General features: G+C 42.5%; 1 protein-coding gene across 14 annotated transcripts in view; it reads right to left on the bottom strand.

The window, feature by feature from the left end:
- The window catches only part of CELF2 (CUGBP Elav-like family member 2), a gene marked incomplete at both ends in the record, with an annotated part of 372,062 nt that overhangs the window by 227,504 nt on the left and 127,456 nt on the right, over positions 1 to 17,102 (bottom strand). For 5 of the 14 annotated variants that reach the window (XM_082009647.1, XM_082009656.1, XM_082009659.1 and 2 more), the window contains one exon: positions 16,564 to 16,637. The exons of the other annotated variants lie outside the window; for them this stretch is intronic. In XM_082009647.1, the coding sequence (XP_081865773.1) occupies positions 16,564 to 16,637 (74 nt within the window). Of the gene's footprint in view, positions 1 to 16,563; positions 16,638 to 17,102 lie in introns of those variants that run through there. 14 annotated transcript variants of the gene reach the window in all.

Here is a 17,102-nt window from a genome sequence, read left to right as displayed (position 1 = left end):
AAAGCAAGAGTACAGAAAGCATCAAAAGACCTCTCTGAGGCAACTGAGGAACAAAGACAAAGAAATCTGAGTGTGGCAGAGGAGAAGACCTAAAAATTGTCACTAATTGGCATAAGGGAAGAAAAAATAGCTTGTAGTTCCTTTTATAAAAAAATTGTTTGTTCCGTAATTGAATGTGAGTAGTCTGGTCCTGTAAAACCTAGAAACCCATTTTCCTGCCTGGTTTGAACTCTCCATACTTACCTATCCAGACATCCTACAGTTCAAAGGACATGTTGTTAACTCTTGTCCATCTGTATCAGAATTAGCAGGGAGGAACACGCCTGGGGGAAAGGGGTAAGCATGCAAGCTGAATTAATATAGGTATATAGTAAGAAAAATGAAGAGCATCTCTCCTTGTGGCCTACTCAATAGAGCATGTCTCTCCCTGTACTGAAGGCCTTCAAATCTATTTAATGTTCCCGTCTCAAGAAGACAGCCCCTCACATTTCTGAAGTGGCTTAAAGGCCAAAGAGATCTCCTCACAGACATCCTGAAGGCCTGAGGAGACATAGTTTTGATTCACAGGGCAAGACTGAACAGGCTTGAGACTGCTTTTTGGATTCCAATGGAGAAACAAATATTCAGGAGGATGGTAGAGATGATTTGTTGAGCAAATGTAATGCTGGGTGGTGTTGCAAGCAGAGAAAGAAAATACGTTTCTAGCCTGCCAAAGTTAACGGAAGGAAGGAAGGAAGGAAGGAAGGAAGGAAGGAAGGAAGGAAGGAAGGAAGGAAGGAAGGAAGGAAGGAAGGAAGGAAGGAAGGAAGGAAGGAAGGAAGGAAGGAAGGAAGGAAGGAAGGAAGGAAGGAAGGAAGGAAGGAAGGAAGGAAGGAAGGAAGGAAGGAAGGAAGGAAGGAAGGGAGAGAGAGGAAGGAAGGGAGAGAGAGGAAGGAAGGGAGAGAGAGGAAGGAAGGGAGAGAGAGAGAAAGGAAGGGAGAGAGAGAGAGAAAGAGAGAGAGAGAAAGAGAGAAAGAGAGAGAGAGAAAGAGAGAGAGAAGAAAGAGAGAAAGAAAGAGAGAAAGAAAAAGAGAAAAAGAAAGAAAGAAAGAGAGAAAGAAAGAGAGAAAGAAAGAAAGAGAGAAAGAAAGAGAGAAAGAAAGAAGAAAGAAAGAAAGAAGAGGAAAAGAAAGAAAGAAAGAAAGAAAGAAAGAGAGAAAGAAAGAAGAAGAAAGAAGAAGAAAGAAAGAGAGAAAGAAGAGAGAAAGGAAAGAAAGAGAAAGAAAGAAAGAAAGAAAGAAGAAGAAAGAAAGAAAGAAAGAAAGAAAGAAAGAAAGAAAGAAAGAAAGAAAGAAAGAAGAAAGAAAGAAAGAAGAGAAAGAAAAAGAAAAGAAAGAAAGAAAGAAAGAAAGAAAGAAAGAAAGAAAGAAAAGAAAGAAAGAAAAGAAAGAAAAAGAAAGAAAGAAAGAAAGAAAGAAAGAAAGAAAGAAAAGAAGAAAGAAAGAAAGAAAGAAAGAAAGAGAGAGAAGTATTCTTGAAAGGGAAAGAGTTAGCTGTATAGCCACATTACAGTTCTTGAGCCTCGGGAGCTGACGGAAAGGTATAAGGTAACATGGCATAGAAGAACACATGAGAAGCGGACAGAAACGAGGAACTTTGCATCTCAACAGAAATTCGTCATAAAAATAAAATCAAAGGTGGGTTATTTCCACTAGTTGGCACACCACTGCCCTTTTATCTGTCTGGGTCTTGATACTGTCACATAAGACGGAACTCCCATCACGATGCTAAGACCAAAGTGGGTTTAACTTCAGCAAAGAAAGTTGCTTCCATTTTACTACTCGAAACACAGCCTCTGTCAATGTTGAGGATAGCTCTGAGAATTCAGGAGCATTAAAGAGGCTAATGTACTTGAGGCTTTGTTCTAATTACCTTTCTTAATAAGTTTTGCTGGACCACTAAGAATAGATGCTGTCCTGGGAACTCCAGCACTCAATCACCACGGTGTTCCTGTGCATAACTTGCAGCAATCAGGCAGCAGAACTTGGAGGCAGAATTACCAACTTGGGCAGCAACTGCATAAAGCGGGTGAATCTAATTTCCCTTATTGTCACCTGGCTGCAATATGAAGATGCCCAGAGCCCCTTCCACAGAAAGCTAGGTGGTCATAAACAGATATGTAATAAGACTCATTCTGTTTCATCCAAATTATTTTTAAAATTGCTTTTAAAAATGACTGTGAACCTATGAAGAGCTATGAAGAGCATCCGAATTATCATGTTCTTTAGAATAAGAAAAAACAACCAGACTGAAAGGAAAGCAGTGGACACACACTAATTTTAGTCCAGACTATTTGTTCTTCCAGCAGTAAATTCACTGACCTACATGCATGCACTTATTAATTGCTCATGGATGTATGGGCATACAGGATCATCCCTTATTTATTTAATAGCATTCATGTGATTATTCAACACCTCTACCCACACTCCTCAATGCAGTAAATCACAGAACTAGTAACTGCATGTGTCTTTCTCACCATATGTATTTATCTCCCTGGGATCATCCCTACAGGGTCAAATTCCACTTTCAGAGAGGATTCAAATTGGGGGAAAAAAGCAGACTCAAAACTAAAGCTCATGAGAGGGGAAAGAATGCATGGGGATTACGAACAGGTGATTGATATACGAATTTCTACTCTAAAAAGCATACTACAGAAGTTCAGGATTAGCTGTCTCCACCTAGAAGTTTTTGTCTAAGTTTCCAGTGCTTGTTTTACATAATTAGGAACTCACGGATACCTATCTCCTTTCCACTTCTGGTTCTTCAGCTACTAGAAGGGAAGATGGTAACATTTTGCTGTAGGGAAGAGATGCTTTAGTTAGATGTGTGGCATTTGAGCTGCAACACTAAAACTCCTTGGTGTCCAGGAGAAGATCATAAAACCAGCATTTTCAGTACTATTGTTTTCCTCCTGAAAAACATGGCTGTTCCACAGCATGGTGTGGTAGAAAGCTTCAACAACCATGTTATGACCTGTCTAGTAAATCTTTGATGTTACCACCAAGCATGAATAAAATCTCAAATCCATGAAAATAATATTATAAATAAGCAGAGTAATTACTCCGACTTTATTTATACTGATCTCAATTACAAATTTTAGCTTGACTAGTTTCAATGGCAAACTATTGGAAATAACAGCACTAGCTTGATCGTCAAAAGGCCATAATTTTCAGTGAAAAATACTCTAACAGTGCTGGTTTCCTGTACCTGAAAGCTACAGTACTGGGCCTTATAGTTCGATCATTATAAGCCTTATAATGAGGGTGGAGAGGATATACATTCCATTCTTCAGTTGCATTTTTGTTCCACAAAGACTGCAATTTTCAGTCTCTTGAAAATGTAATTATAGATAATGTTTGCATCAGTGGCAAGAACACAATGAGCACATGGGGCATGAAAACTCCACTCAAATCACATCCTCTTAGGTTATGAAGCTCGTCTTCTGCCAAGAGTGGAGGCATTTCAACAAGCTAATGTTCAGTATGAAAAGGATTGTGGTTTATACTAACCCATACATACATTCTGCTTTTACTTTTCCCATTTTTCTACTCTTTGTGTAGGGAACCTACATAAACCAGAACAAAGATTAATTGGAGTTACTTTGAAAATCTGATGTCTATAAAAAATTTAAAATCACTAAAATATAGAGGTATATCAGCACACCTTGTTCAAATGACTATGCATTTTGCAGTTGCAAAAGTAAATCAAGATCAAACAAAAAAGACAGCAAGTGAAAAGGTATCAGTGTTGCAAGACAGAAAGTCACTACCCAGGTTCAGGCAAGAAGTGAGACTGAAGAGTGCTTTAAAGCTCACGTGATCAGGAATTTCAGGAAGAGAAATCAAGCATTTGCTTTGGTCAGAAGATCCACCCAGAGTAAATTATTTTAGGGTAAAATGAAAAGTATGTATCTGATATTAAAAAAGAAATCCGTATCAAAGGAGTTCAGCTTCATATAAGTTAATCATATCCTAAGTAGAAGTGATTTGTGCTTCTATATTCAGTGTAACTACTCGTCCGCCTCAGTCATAAACCACATCACTTGCGGCACAAGTGATCTTGATGCTGCTTTGGTGCTAGTTTCAACATATCCATCCCTTAGAGTGCATCGAGCTCCTTGACTAAGAAAATTAACCTGCTTTCTAAAGAAAACAGAGTTTTACACACAGAAAGAAGAGGATGCATATTTGCACATCAGAGCAAAGAACCTGCACAGTATCCCAAAATCTCAGGTGTGAGGGGTGGCAGACCCAGAGCTTGATGCCACAAAGTATTAGAATCATGGAATCATAGAATCTTTGGGTTGGAAGGGACCTTTAAAGGCCATCCAGTCCAACCCCCCTGCAGTGAGCAGGGACATCTGCAACTAGAGCAGGTTGCTCAGAGCCCCGTCCAGCCTGACCTGGGATGTTTCCAGGGATGGGGCATCTACCACCTCTCTGGGCAACCTGGGCCGGGGTTTCACCACCCTCACTGTGAAACATTTCTTCCTTAGATCTGCTGTAAATCTGCCCTCTTTTAGTTTAAAACCATTACTCCTTGTCCTATTGCAACAACCCAGCCAGGACAATGGATGAGAACAGAGGGTGGTCAGCAAGCAGAGAACCTCATCTCACTAAAGCCCACAGTTTAACTGCAAGTATAAATGAATGCCTTAAAACCCTGAAGGCAAATCAGGATAACTCCAAAATATACTGTTATCAGCCATAACTTTCTCTCCATTTCATAGAGCGCTGTGATTCTTGCACTAACTGGGAGTCCTAGGATGCAGCTACCAAAATACTTGTCTTCCAGCAACCCCAGGGAGAAGCACACAGTTGTGTTTCGTAAGCAAAGAGGAGAATCAGACTTAAGCTCTTGTCACATTGAATATGTCCAATCAACATAAATTCTTTGTCTTCATTTGTTCGTGGTGCATTTGGATCACAGATACAGAGCACTGTGAAATCAAAGGGAGTCTGTCCATCGACTCAACAAGCCTTGGATTCAGTCCTTAATTTATTCATAAAAAACAGCCTTTCTGGAGTCTGAATGTCTGAGCTGATTCTAAACCACTTGTGTTAGTTGAGTTTTACCACCAGTTTAAGTGTATACAGAGTCCAGCACTTAAAGAGAGGGCCATGATCTACCGAAGCCTGTGCATGTCTTCCTGCTGCACCATCTAACTTGCAGCTGCATATAGTTACTGTGTAAGGGAATACTATTCCCTTAATGAAAAAAGTTTCACCTAAACACCTCAACATTGAAGCGACTGCTCACACAGAAAGTCTATCAAAGGTATAATTTGGGAGAATTGCTTAAAATTTGATTAAATTTAAGTCCTATTGAATTTAACCAGGTCTTCTTTCAATGCTCAATGTTCCTGGCTGAAACTCCCAGCTTATCGCGTGGAATTAACAGATGCCCTTGAGAAAGGCATATTACGTGATTTGCTTCGGGTAAGTAGGGCAACTTGTGGTTGTGGGAAAAAAAAAAACAAACCATGATAGTATCATATTTGGTTGACAATCGTTGTACCAGACTGTCTAAAAAAACGGAGATGAGAGAACCTAGTAAAACATCCACTACAAAAATGCAGGAAAACCTGCTGTATTTTGTCAAGCACCATTTTTATTAGACAACATATATATCCAGATCCCCAGAAGACCTAGAAAATCATAGGCAGGGCTGAAAACTCCAATATGCTGGGTCAGTGAGTACAGACCAAAAAGGATGGTCATACTTCCAGGGACTTTCAAGACACGACCCACTAGCTGGATACTAAGAATGTAAAATCATTATAGGTGGCTCTCCAATTTAAATAGGTTTCTCTTACCTATCTTGTCAAAGAAGGAGGAAAATAAAGTACGTGTTTTGCAGATACTTATAGGAACTTCTTCCACCAGAGCGGCTGGGGAGGAATCGCAGAGGCGTTTGAATACGGAATGGATGGTGGTAAGGGATAGCAGAGCAGGGTCATTCTTACCTTGCGAGGGAGGAGAGGCTTCTTGGAGGCACGCACCGCGGAGCAGAGCATGCTGAAGACTCCCAGCATTTTAAAGAGATATGGGCAGGGCAAATCGCATATGTCAAGGACGGAGAAAAATATGACATGAAATAGTAAGAGACTGAAAAAGGAGTTTTAGCTAAGTTAATGGATTTTTAAAGTGATAGATCCTAAGCTTCTTCACTGATTTAAAAAAAAAAAGTGTTTTCTGCTAGATCTATGAGGGTTTTCATTATTTACAGCATATTATAGGATTCGATAAAAGGGCTTTGTTTGCTGGTTCTTGGCAATGTGATTATTTGCTGTTAAATATTTACAGATTTTTTTGCCCAAAGAGTTTTGGGGAAGGAGAGGGAAGTTGATTTATTTCCTTCTAAGTTTCCATGAAGCCTTCCAGGTTCACATTCAAAAATTATCAGCAGCAATTTTGCATTTTCTGGCATTTGAGGCTTTGCTGGGTTTAAAAATAAAATCTTTGTTCCTGTTAACACAAGTGATGCTCCACTTTTTAACTATAACATTAATTTTAAATTATTGCTAAGTAAACCTGAACTCGCATCTTTTACGGAAGTCTGCCTAAATACATATTTTTCTCACCCCATTTTCTTCTGCACATCTCCCTTCCACAATATTCATCTTACCCAAGGGCCTGGCATCTCTCAACTCCAAATTCACTCGATATCTGGGTCTTCAAACCAAACAGGAAGATCGGGAACCCGACTGGCTGAAGTCAGCAGCAGTCGTCTTCATTTCCCTTCCCACTTGAGTAGAAACCGAGAGCCTGGGGAAGCTCAGGGACCTTCAAATCCTCTGAAGGCCAGCGAAGTAAAGAAGTCTAAGTATCCCCTGATGTGGAGGTGAGGACAGAAGGATCAAAGAGGCACAGAAACAGCCAAAAAGTCTCTAGCTCCTGCAGAGCTTCCAGGTAGCAATACGGACATCTTAGCAAGCTGAAAATTGTTCCTCTCTGAATCCCGGCGTGTATCTCTCGCTACAAGTAGCCTGCTGTTCCTCAGCAAAGGCATGCAGGCAACAACGATGCTGCTGGAGGACCTTTTCCCAAATCCGATAAACTGTACATGCAGGGGGAAGAAGAAATGATCTAAAGGAGCCTGGAACAATACTTTGAAAACAGAAGGATCAGCCAGTGCTGTGGAAGACTTGCTTGGGCCAAACTAAGCCTTGTAAGCAATATTTTTGGCTGGAAAACAGATCTGACTCCTGTGTGAATTGCTGCGTGGTTGTTCCAGTGAAGGCTTTGCATAGGACGCTGAAGAGATGCTTCTGTCTTACTTTACAATGACAGCTAGGAACCCTACCTCAACTTCTATAGGGCCCCATTGTAATGGCCACTGCAGGGGAAAAAAGCTCAAAAATACACAGAATCTGCCCCAAAGTCATTATGTGCTACAATACATAATAAAGCATGCAAAGCTTCATTCCATTCCAGTGAAATACCCCAGGAACAGCACAGATGTTGGGCATGGTAAGAAGAAGATACTAGAACTCTGAGGTTTTCCTATTCTACACAGCCTTGTCTGGAAGATAAATAAATGTAGTCCAACGTGAAATCCTAGGCTACACTTAAGCAGTGATGAAATCAGCAAACACAATTGTTTTAAAAATCTGTAATATATTGTTGGACTTTCTTTGACTGTATCTGAGCACTGTTATGAAGCTGCTGCATTAACTCTTTTCTCCACAGACAGCAAACCAACTTAAAAGAAAAAGCTGTGCTCTGTCTTCCACAGCCAAATGATAGAGATGCATGTCGGTGAAAGCTGTGAGCCCCCAGGCGCCGAGATGAACCCTCCTCTCTGGTAAAGGGGAAAAGGTTCATCAAGAAACGAACCCCCCTGCCCCAACCTGAGATGTGTGAACATCCCTTAAAAAGAATACATGCCAAATTAAAATCAACTTCTCTCCCACTCCATCAGCGAGATAGCAACTTGCTGTGCTAGCAAGACACAATAATACCTGAAAAGTTAGTTGCCTCTTACATTTCTGTGTTGAAGTTCACTCTGAAGTGAGCGACTGAAAAAAAAACTGCAAAAAAAAGAAATTTATATAATTGTAATTCATGGTTCAGAGCTGGGCAGCCTGGCACGGGATGCAAAGCCCAGCATTATGCATTCCTCATTCAAGCCAAGCTCCTGTAAACCCGTCAGAAGTTTGGCTTGAACATGGATTGCAGGCTATAGTTGGTAATAAAATATCAGATAATAGTGCTTTACTTGTCCAGAGACATTCTCGCTTTCTAAGAATTGCCTCACTTGCCATCTATTTTTCCACGTCCTGCAAAATTAAATGCTAATTTTATTTCTTCCTCTTCCCCCTGGTTCCCTCCCACTCAATACTGATCTCCAGAAGGAGCTGGCAACTCTGAACCTGCCGGAGAAAGTCAGTGCTCGCCTTGCAATCCCAAAATTTCAGTGCTTCAAGAAAGAAGTTGCATTACACGGGTCAGACTAGGACAAGGGGAATGATGTTTGAATTTTTTTCCCTGAAGGGATCACCTCAACCTGTGGCTACCCCTTAATTAGGCATTTATGGCTGTGCAGTAAAATCTCTGAAGCAGCCCCCAGTGGGAATTTTCAACAATCACTTTTAAAGACTAAACAATCCAAAAGAACTAGGAATTTTCACAATAAAATTCATATTTAGAGTAATAGTCACTGTAATGTCCTGAAATTTTTTTCTCTCTCTCATAGGTTTTTGGTGTTTCTTTTTTTTTTTTTTTTTTTTAACAGCAGGGGATAATTTGGATAAGGGAGTTAAAGTATGAAAAAAAAAGATTTCTAAGTAATAAGATCTTGGATTAAGAAATTTAAACTGAATTTTAAAAATTTGAAAGTTCATTTACTGACTAATGAGATGATCAACTTTTCTACATGTTTGTACAGAAACATGAAACATTGCAGATAAAATGAATGATTTTTTTTTCCCTTCAAAGACATGACAAGGTGATAAAGGTTACCAAACTGCACAGTGAAATCAAGTAAAACTGCAGCCATCTAACTTGCAATTTCTACAGCGTTTCGTATGGAAACCAGGTACAGAATAGGGCTTTCTTTAAGTGATAGCCACTGGGCATGGAGTGTGTTTGACAACATTTCAGACTCCTAATGCTTGTTCTACGATCCATATGTGGTAAAATATTAAAAAAAAAGAAGTGTTTATTGATAAAGGGCATAGCCAGATGTCTCTCCCACTAGCAATGAATGGCAGGTGAAGGCTGACAGATCTAAGCAATTGAATGAGCCAGGGGGGAAAAAAAAAAAAGAGAAGAAGGGAATACATCACTTGATTCTGTAGATTTTCAAATACAGTTATCCTCTTCCAGCAGTTAATAACTTTCAGTTCCCTGGGTCTGTTTCAGGCAAATGAATTGCACTTATCTGTCTCGCACCACCAGTGCCACCAGACCAAGTGCCACTGAGGTCTGGAGTCAATGACACAACCAGCGGTGGGCAAGCAAGCTGTGGATTATTTTTTTTTTACCTCTCTGAGGAATTTAGCAGTGCAAAGCTGTCAAGAAACGAGAAACGCAAAGAGCTCGTGTATATTAAACAAGAAGACAGCATCATGCCTTTGGATGAGGAGGATGAAGGATCTTCATTCTTTCTCAGGGTTATGAAACAAAAGTGAGCTCTTGTCAGCTGTGACTGGCCATCAGACTGGAACTGCTTCAAAGGACACATGATGTAGGAACAGAGCACAAGAAAAAGCACAGTATAGTCTGGGACAAAAAGGGTTGTAGCTGGTTCAGAAGGAACTGCCTGTCCTCCCATCGCGGAGATATCCAGCCACACACACCGGCTAAAGGGGGTGTGTACCTGGACATCTCTCTCTTACCCACACGGCAACTCCACTGTTGTCCAGGGGCCAGTCCATTTGAATGGAAAGAAACTGAAAAAGTTGTAAGTTAGTGTTGCAGTGAATTGCCACCACTGCCGGGAGACAGTCAGTGTTAGGCTTTCTGCCAGGACTATATTTGCTTTATGATGCTAACCTGCACAGAAAAAGGTGGTGGGGGGGGGGAAATCACTAGATCCTAATGCTATTTTCATGAAAGATCAATGGCTTCATCTCCAAAATAACAGTGGTCATAAACTTTAAAACCCCAGAGTAAGATCCACAGAATAATTTAAGAAGTTAACAGGGACGTGAAAGTCATAAAACAAAATATTCAGGTTGCTGTTGTTTTTTTCCTGGAAAACTTGAAGTGGCTCAACTCACACAAGCTGACGGGGAAAAAAAGGCCATGAATGTCCTACATGTTCCTTCGCAAAGGATGAGGGCATCCCATGTGGCCGCGGGGAGCGGGGTGAGCTGGGCACAGCTGGACGCAGCTGCATCCCTTCCGGCGTGACCGAAGGCAGCAGGGCTGCTGCCTTTCCAGGCTCACCGTACGTCTCTCTCTGGTCCTAAACCATAAGCTCTTTCCCCAAGGTGTGACAAAATGCTGCCCCTGACAGTAAGCGATGGGTAAAGTCACAAAACACCACTCGGGAGGCCGAGAGGGAGTCCTTCCCGCTGCTCTTGCACCAGTGTGTCTTTTGGAGCATCGCCTCTGAACTCGGCTTCGAGCGTTGCCACCACCTGATAGGCAAGGGCAGCCAGGCAAGGGAGAAGCTGTCCCGGGGCAGGGACAAGGTGCCCAGTCTTCTTCAGCTGAGCTGTAAGAGGCAAGACGGCAGAGATGTTCTCTTCAATGTAAACTGTTTTTAATATTTGTGTAAATCCACAGGAAAGAATAAATAAATCGCCAAACAGGCAGTATTGGTACAGTAGGCAACTCCTTTGTGAATTGGCTCATTTAGGCATTCATTTAAATACAGTAATTAAGATTTAACACAAAACAGAAGCTGCTTTCAGATGTCATTTTGAAGGCCAGATGATCTCCTCTTTATTAATATTATAATTTTAAACTATTGTCAGCTGATTTTTCAAGGATCAAGCTGTGAGCAAAGAGAATACACTGCTGAAGTGTGTCCTATTTACGTAACAACAGCCTCAACGAAAATGAGAGATTGATTATGAATCTGTGATACAGAGGATGGATAAACTGCACAGCTAAATCTCAAGGTGCTTTATCTGGACGAGAGGAGAGAATTTATAGCTTCAACATCTGCCATTCACCTTTTGTATTTAACACCATATGGAAGAACACAACAGCGTTTAAGGCAACATATTTCTGAAAACCTTTACGAGAAAGCCAGCAGCTTACTGCAAATGAAAAATGAAATCCTGGAGGGAACACAAGCGCTTCTCTTCCTTTCCATAGGCATGCCGAACGCGGGAACGCAGAGGAAAGCAATTAAAGTATGATGATTCTAAAGGGGAATAATTATTTCACAATTACTTGAGAACATTACATTTATTGCTCTAATTAGTTTTTATTTTCCAAATAGGCATTCTTGTTCCTGCATCTTCTTGCACCTATGAAGATTTTTTCTGTTTTCCCACGTCTTCGCTACGGAAAGCTCAGCCTCGCCTTCCCTGTGTATTCTCTATTTTGTGACTTTAGCCTCTGCTTAACCCTGCCCTGCCACCAGATTGTTTTAAGCAAAGGAAACCATGTCAGGAGATGCAATATACTTTGCAATTATATGAACACACAAGAAATAATCTGCTATAAGAAACACAATTTGTAGAAATGAATAAATAAATAAGTGAAATTTAAAAGTCACCTCTCTGCTTTAGCAGGAAAGAGGTTTTTATATGCTTAAACTACAAGACAATAGCTCTTCTCTACATGGTTATGTCTTGTCAAAGTTAATTCCTTGCATTCCAGGAGCTTTTAAAAACTAAAAGATGTTGTACACCTTTCCCCTATATCGGTTGGGTCAAATATTTTTATATTAATCTATGAATTAATTATGACATTTGAATAGTCCGAATGCTCATAAGATATCAAACATCTTAAAATGCCAGTGAAGTTTTTAAAGCAATCATAACTGATGATTAATTTGGATGATGAATACATGTGGGGGAGGCTTAAAAACATGTGAGATCGTATCATAGGAAGTAGAAGATATATTTAAATATTAATGTGCTGACAGTTCGTGTAGGTTAAATACTGAATGGGGTTCTAGGCAGCTACTAGAAAAGATGATGGGGAGAAGGACACCATGAAATCACGATCACTTAATTGACATCCAAAGATTTATTTTCCTTTCTGAAGCTCTTTGGCAACAGTCAAGAATTTTCTTCTTTTGCTTTGCTTTCCCACAGTAGCAGCCCAAGGAATCTGTCATGCAAGTAACTTAAGTAACAAGTCATAATACTTAAAATAAAGCTATTACTAAATTAAAGTTAGGTTAAAATGCCAGTACAAGGATGTGGCTATGGATTTAAAAAAAAAAAAAGCTGATACCCAGCTATCCATTTGCAGTTAGCAATTCATGGTTCGCTATTCTACATACTAAAAACCCCCGATAGTTGAAAAATTATTTTTGACAGTATGTTGAGTTTTCCCTGTGGTGAAGTGTAAAAAAAAAAAAGTTAATTTTGTTACCTCCAGTTTATGCTGGAAAAAGTCCTATTTTGCAGGTTTAGTGCAGAAAGGGAAGTTTTGGGTTTTTGAAGTGCAAGAACGCCTGTGAATGATGACATCCCTTATTTATTAAACAATAAATACAAACAAACAAAAAGTACTGAAAATTGATCTTCACTGCCTTTTAATCAGCATATTGCACATATATCTGTTTTGAACTAATCTTGGATAAAAAGAGGCAGTAACTCACAGACTAAATACTTTTACACACAACTGCCGTGGAATCCATGCAGTTGCACATGCACTGCTTTAAGCATCATGTATTTTAATTGACATTATACCCAGCTATCAAAAATTAAAATCAAATTTGAGTTGCTCTCGGTAGTAACAAACACCATTACTCGTTTACATCAAAGGTAACCCCAGGCAGTGGAATGGGTATCACGGAACAGAAAATCTTCGGTGGTATTGCAGAAATCAATGTGGGGGGTTACTATGATGAGTCTTAATCCTCAGAGCAACCCCTTTACAACCATCCACTTGGCATGTACGTGTAGGCAAGTCAGTGAAATTACTAAGCAAATTATATTGAATTGACATTTCATAACTGCACTTAGTAACCATTAACCCTCTCCTACCCTGCCCAAACATACACACACATTTCCACCTCTATCTTTTCTTGGCCGTTGCTTCTTCCACGCAGTTAACTCACACAGGCCATGCATTACACCAGTCAAACATTTTCTGACCCTTTAACTAGAGCACCAACCAAGAGGTCTCTTTGTGAGCATTTATGATGGCTGGAGCATCCAACTTGTCATCTGCCCTCAAGAACAAAAGTTCATGCATCTTCATGCTTTGTATCCTAGAGGGTCTATTTTCCAATGCCATTTCACCGATGAATTTTTATTAGTAAAATTGCCATTCAATTCCTAACCAGGTACACTGATGCCATGCATACAGTTTAATTGTACTAAATAGTCATGCACAAACTATCTGATGTTCTATTTCACTAATATTTAGCTAGATAACAGCAGCAGCAAAATTTGGAAGGAAGCAACATTTCAGAGCAATTAACAGTCTCACAGACCTAAAAGCACTTTAACTTTGACAATTATCAAGCTGGCAGTTAACTTTCACAATAGTTATGCACTGAAGGTTGTTCCTTGAAAAGTCTCCTTGGTTGCTTGTTGAAAGAATGGATGATACTGAAAAGAATTGTTTTTACAAAGAACTTTTAAATGTGGAAATAACGGGAAGCGTAAGTGATACTGTATGGTGCCGATTTCCCAAAACATCTGATATGCCACCCGCATTTAAAAAAAAAAAAAAAAGTCTAGTTCTGCAAATTTTCACTGTGAAAGGGACGAGTTTTACATACATCTTGCTAATTGCCTCTAAAATAGGAAATTCCTTTCTGCTAAAGACTGAACTAAGCTATACTCAACAGCTAGACCAGATGGTGAGGTTAAAAGTTTTGTGCAGCATTGTAACTTGGAGCATGCTCTGCGACGCACTGGGCAACCCCGTTGAAGGCTGCTGGCATCTCGCTGCACGTCTGGGGTGGGCCAGCTAAAGGGCAAGGTGCATACGTGCCTGTGACCCCTTACGCGTAATCAAACTACATTCTCCTCAGCACTGATTAGTCCAGAGAGCTGGGGACTTGCAAATAATTGTATGTCACTGCTTGGCTAGAAGGACAAGGTAAAGATGTTTTTCAATAGTGAATTACAGAGTTTTAGAAAAGCAGTGTAGTACAGCTCCCACAGACAGCATTTAGTTTCAAGATTTTTTTTATGAATACTTAATAGCAGTTCAGCCTTGATATTAATTTGTATGCATGACACATAATCCTTTGAAATTATACATCTTCACAATTACTTAGATCAGCAGCAAAGCAAAGCTTGGTTAATACAAGGAAGCAGCATATCACAACACAGCCACTGATGATGCAGGAGGTAAAGGTTTTTTTTCTTCAGGACGTTACAAAGTGTTCCCTCTTCCCCAAATATATCAGGAACCAGCATCAAATCCTACAAGGATGTGTGTATTTAACAGTGCCATTATTAAACTTCTGTATTTAGAGATCCACTTAGAAGTGGACATACCTCTAGAGTAATTTTTGTTTCTTTGGACAGACGTTAAGGTCTGCATCTGATGAACACTGACTGTGTTTCGAGCTGTGTTAAAATATATCATGGATGCATCCCAGAGAAGAGGAGTATAAAGACAGCAGTGCAGAAGGAAGAGGTGGCATGGTACTCCCCCCTCCAGGGGCAAGTTAGAGATAAAGTTATATAAGCCTCAGTGACAACAGGGCATCATCAGCCACAGTTAATAGTGCCTTTGAGCTTGGAAATGTTTGTTAGCAGTATCTTTTCTGACTGCCTGGGAGGACAGCAGGTAGAAAGTCTAATCAAAGCTGAGACGATGAAGACAAGGGACAGCTTGGTTGTGGCAAGTCCCCACAGAGGGCTGCAAAGCAAGCGATACGAATGTTCAGCTGCAACTTTGTACCCTGACAGTCAAACCTATGCCATTTTTATGCAAAAGGAGAGAAGTACAGCACCTTTTCCAAAACCGACTGGTGCCAGTAAAACCAGGGAATTTACAATGGCAAAACCAAAACACAGCAGAGAACCCGTTTGAATTTACGATCACGAAACAGAGACAACAGGCAACATTTACGCAAACACTTTGCTGTCCTTCAAGGACTGTAAAAATTGTGTAAGCCACCCGCACCAAATAGCTTCCCCCCCTGCCCCTTTCCCCTCTCCCACACGCTTACTAAATCTCAGCTGCCTGAACAACTGGCCGCTACCGAGCGTCTCCACGCAGAGCACTGCCGGCGCAAGGGAAAGCACTCCACCTTAGGAAAAAGTTTGGTTGCCAGTAAAGAAGGTAATAAAAGTCTGAATAGTCTTAGATGGGGGCACAGTATACAACCTGACTCGTGCAAATCGCAGGTGACAGTCTCTGCTGCGCACACGGGTTTATTTACACTTGTAACTTAAGCGCTGCCTCAACCGCAATAGCTCCGGTACAGAGTCAATGCCAAAGCCTCTCGCTTCGTTCTAATGTAACTCAAACCACATTTGTCATCCTGATGAAAGAAGAAAAAGCAACAAAATAAAAGACATTTTGGATACTGTAAAAACGCAGCACAGTCCTCAGCCTTCCTATCTTTCAGCAAGCAACTATTTCCTCCTTTCCAGCTTTTACTTTTTTTGATACAAGGCTTAGGTTACCTGAAAATACCTGTCAATTGGCAATGCCCAAGAGGATGGGAATAGAAACTTTCAGACCGAGATTAATGGAGCAGAGGCGGGCTGGGGGAATACTTCTCTTTCTGAAATTCCAGCATTCAGCACCTTCCGATAAAACTTATCCCCAGTTCAACTGCATGTGAAACAACCATCCTTACCCTGATTAACACTCCCCGCACCAGGTAGCTGTGGGGAACAGGCAAAAAAAAAAAACCACCAAACCCCCAAAACCCCAGACAACCCCCTGCTTTCTGCCTCGTCTTGCTCCCGGTGGATGCTCAGTATTCCGTTTGAATTTCGGAACTGGGGAAGCTTTGGCGAAGGGATTTTTCTTCCGCCGGGGAGGGGCTGAGGTAGCGCGGGGGGGTGCGGGCTGGGTGCAGGGGACAAGTGTCGGTGGCGGAATTCCCGCCGGGCGCGGAGGGGAGCGCACCCGGTCACGCCCGACCGCGGTGCGTTTCTCCACGTTGCATCAGCAGCATAAGCCGCCCCCCCCCCGCCCCGCACTCACCCCGCCGCCCCTCGCCCGCCTTCACCGACCTGCCGGAATTCTAAACACCTTTCGGGAGAGGGGCGGGGGGCAGCCCGGAGACCACCAAGTGACTTGAGAAAGGGGTGGGGAAACAAAAAAAACGGGGGTGGGGGGGAGGACGGACCCCTTCGCCTCCCGCCGAGGGGCGGACTGCGCGGGAGGGACCCCGCGCCCGGCGGCGGGGGGTACCCGGGGTCGGGGCGGGGGGGACGCGCCCGGCGGCAGCCCCGCCACCACTTACATTCTGTCAGAGACCAGCAAGCGGCCGTCGACCATCATCTCCGGAAGGAAATCCAGCTTGAACGAAGAAGTCATGCTGGGCTCCGGGCGCGCCGCGGCGGGCTGGAGGGCGGATGCGGCGGGGCTCGGCGGATCCCACAACTGCGGCGGAGGGGCAGGCACAGGTGCGGAGGCCTTCCCGCGGCAGCCGCCAGCCCCGGCAGTTGTCACATTTCTCTCCCCCTCTCGGTTTTTTTTTCCGCCAATCCCCTCCGAAATCGACTGCTGAGGCAACCGTCGGTGGAGCGCCAGGTGCTGAGCGGGGGGGCGGAGCCATCTTCCCGCTGCGGCTCCCCGTTAACCCCTGCGGCCCCGGCGGGGCCCGCCGCCCCGGGGAGAGGCCTAGCGGCGGCGGCGGCAGCGGGGGCCGCGCCGCCCGGGGCTGCCGGGGGCGGGGGTGGGGGGGCTGCGCCTCGCCCGCGGGCAGCGCCCGGCCAAACTTCGAGGGCGGCGGCGTGGGAGGAGGGGAGGTAGGATCCACCCGAGCCCCAGCGCCCGCCC

This window comes from Phaethon aethereus (genome assembly GCF_964289735.1).
Source record: "Phaethon aethereus genome assembly, chromosome: 1".
In the NCBI taxonomy this organism is placed as follows: Eukaryota; Metazoa; Chordata; class Aves; order Phaethontiformes; family Phaethontidae; genus Phaethon; species Phaethon aethereus.
The sequence above is the reverse complement of the archived record's forward strand: the minus strand, read 5'-3'. Positions and strand labels throughout refer to the sequence as shown.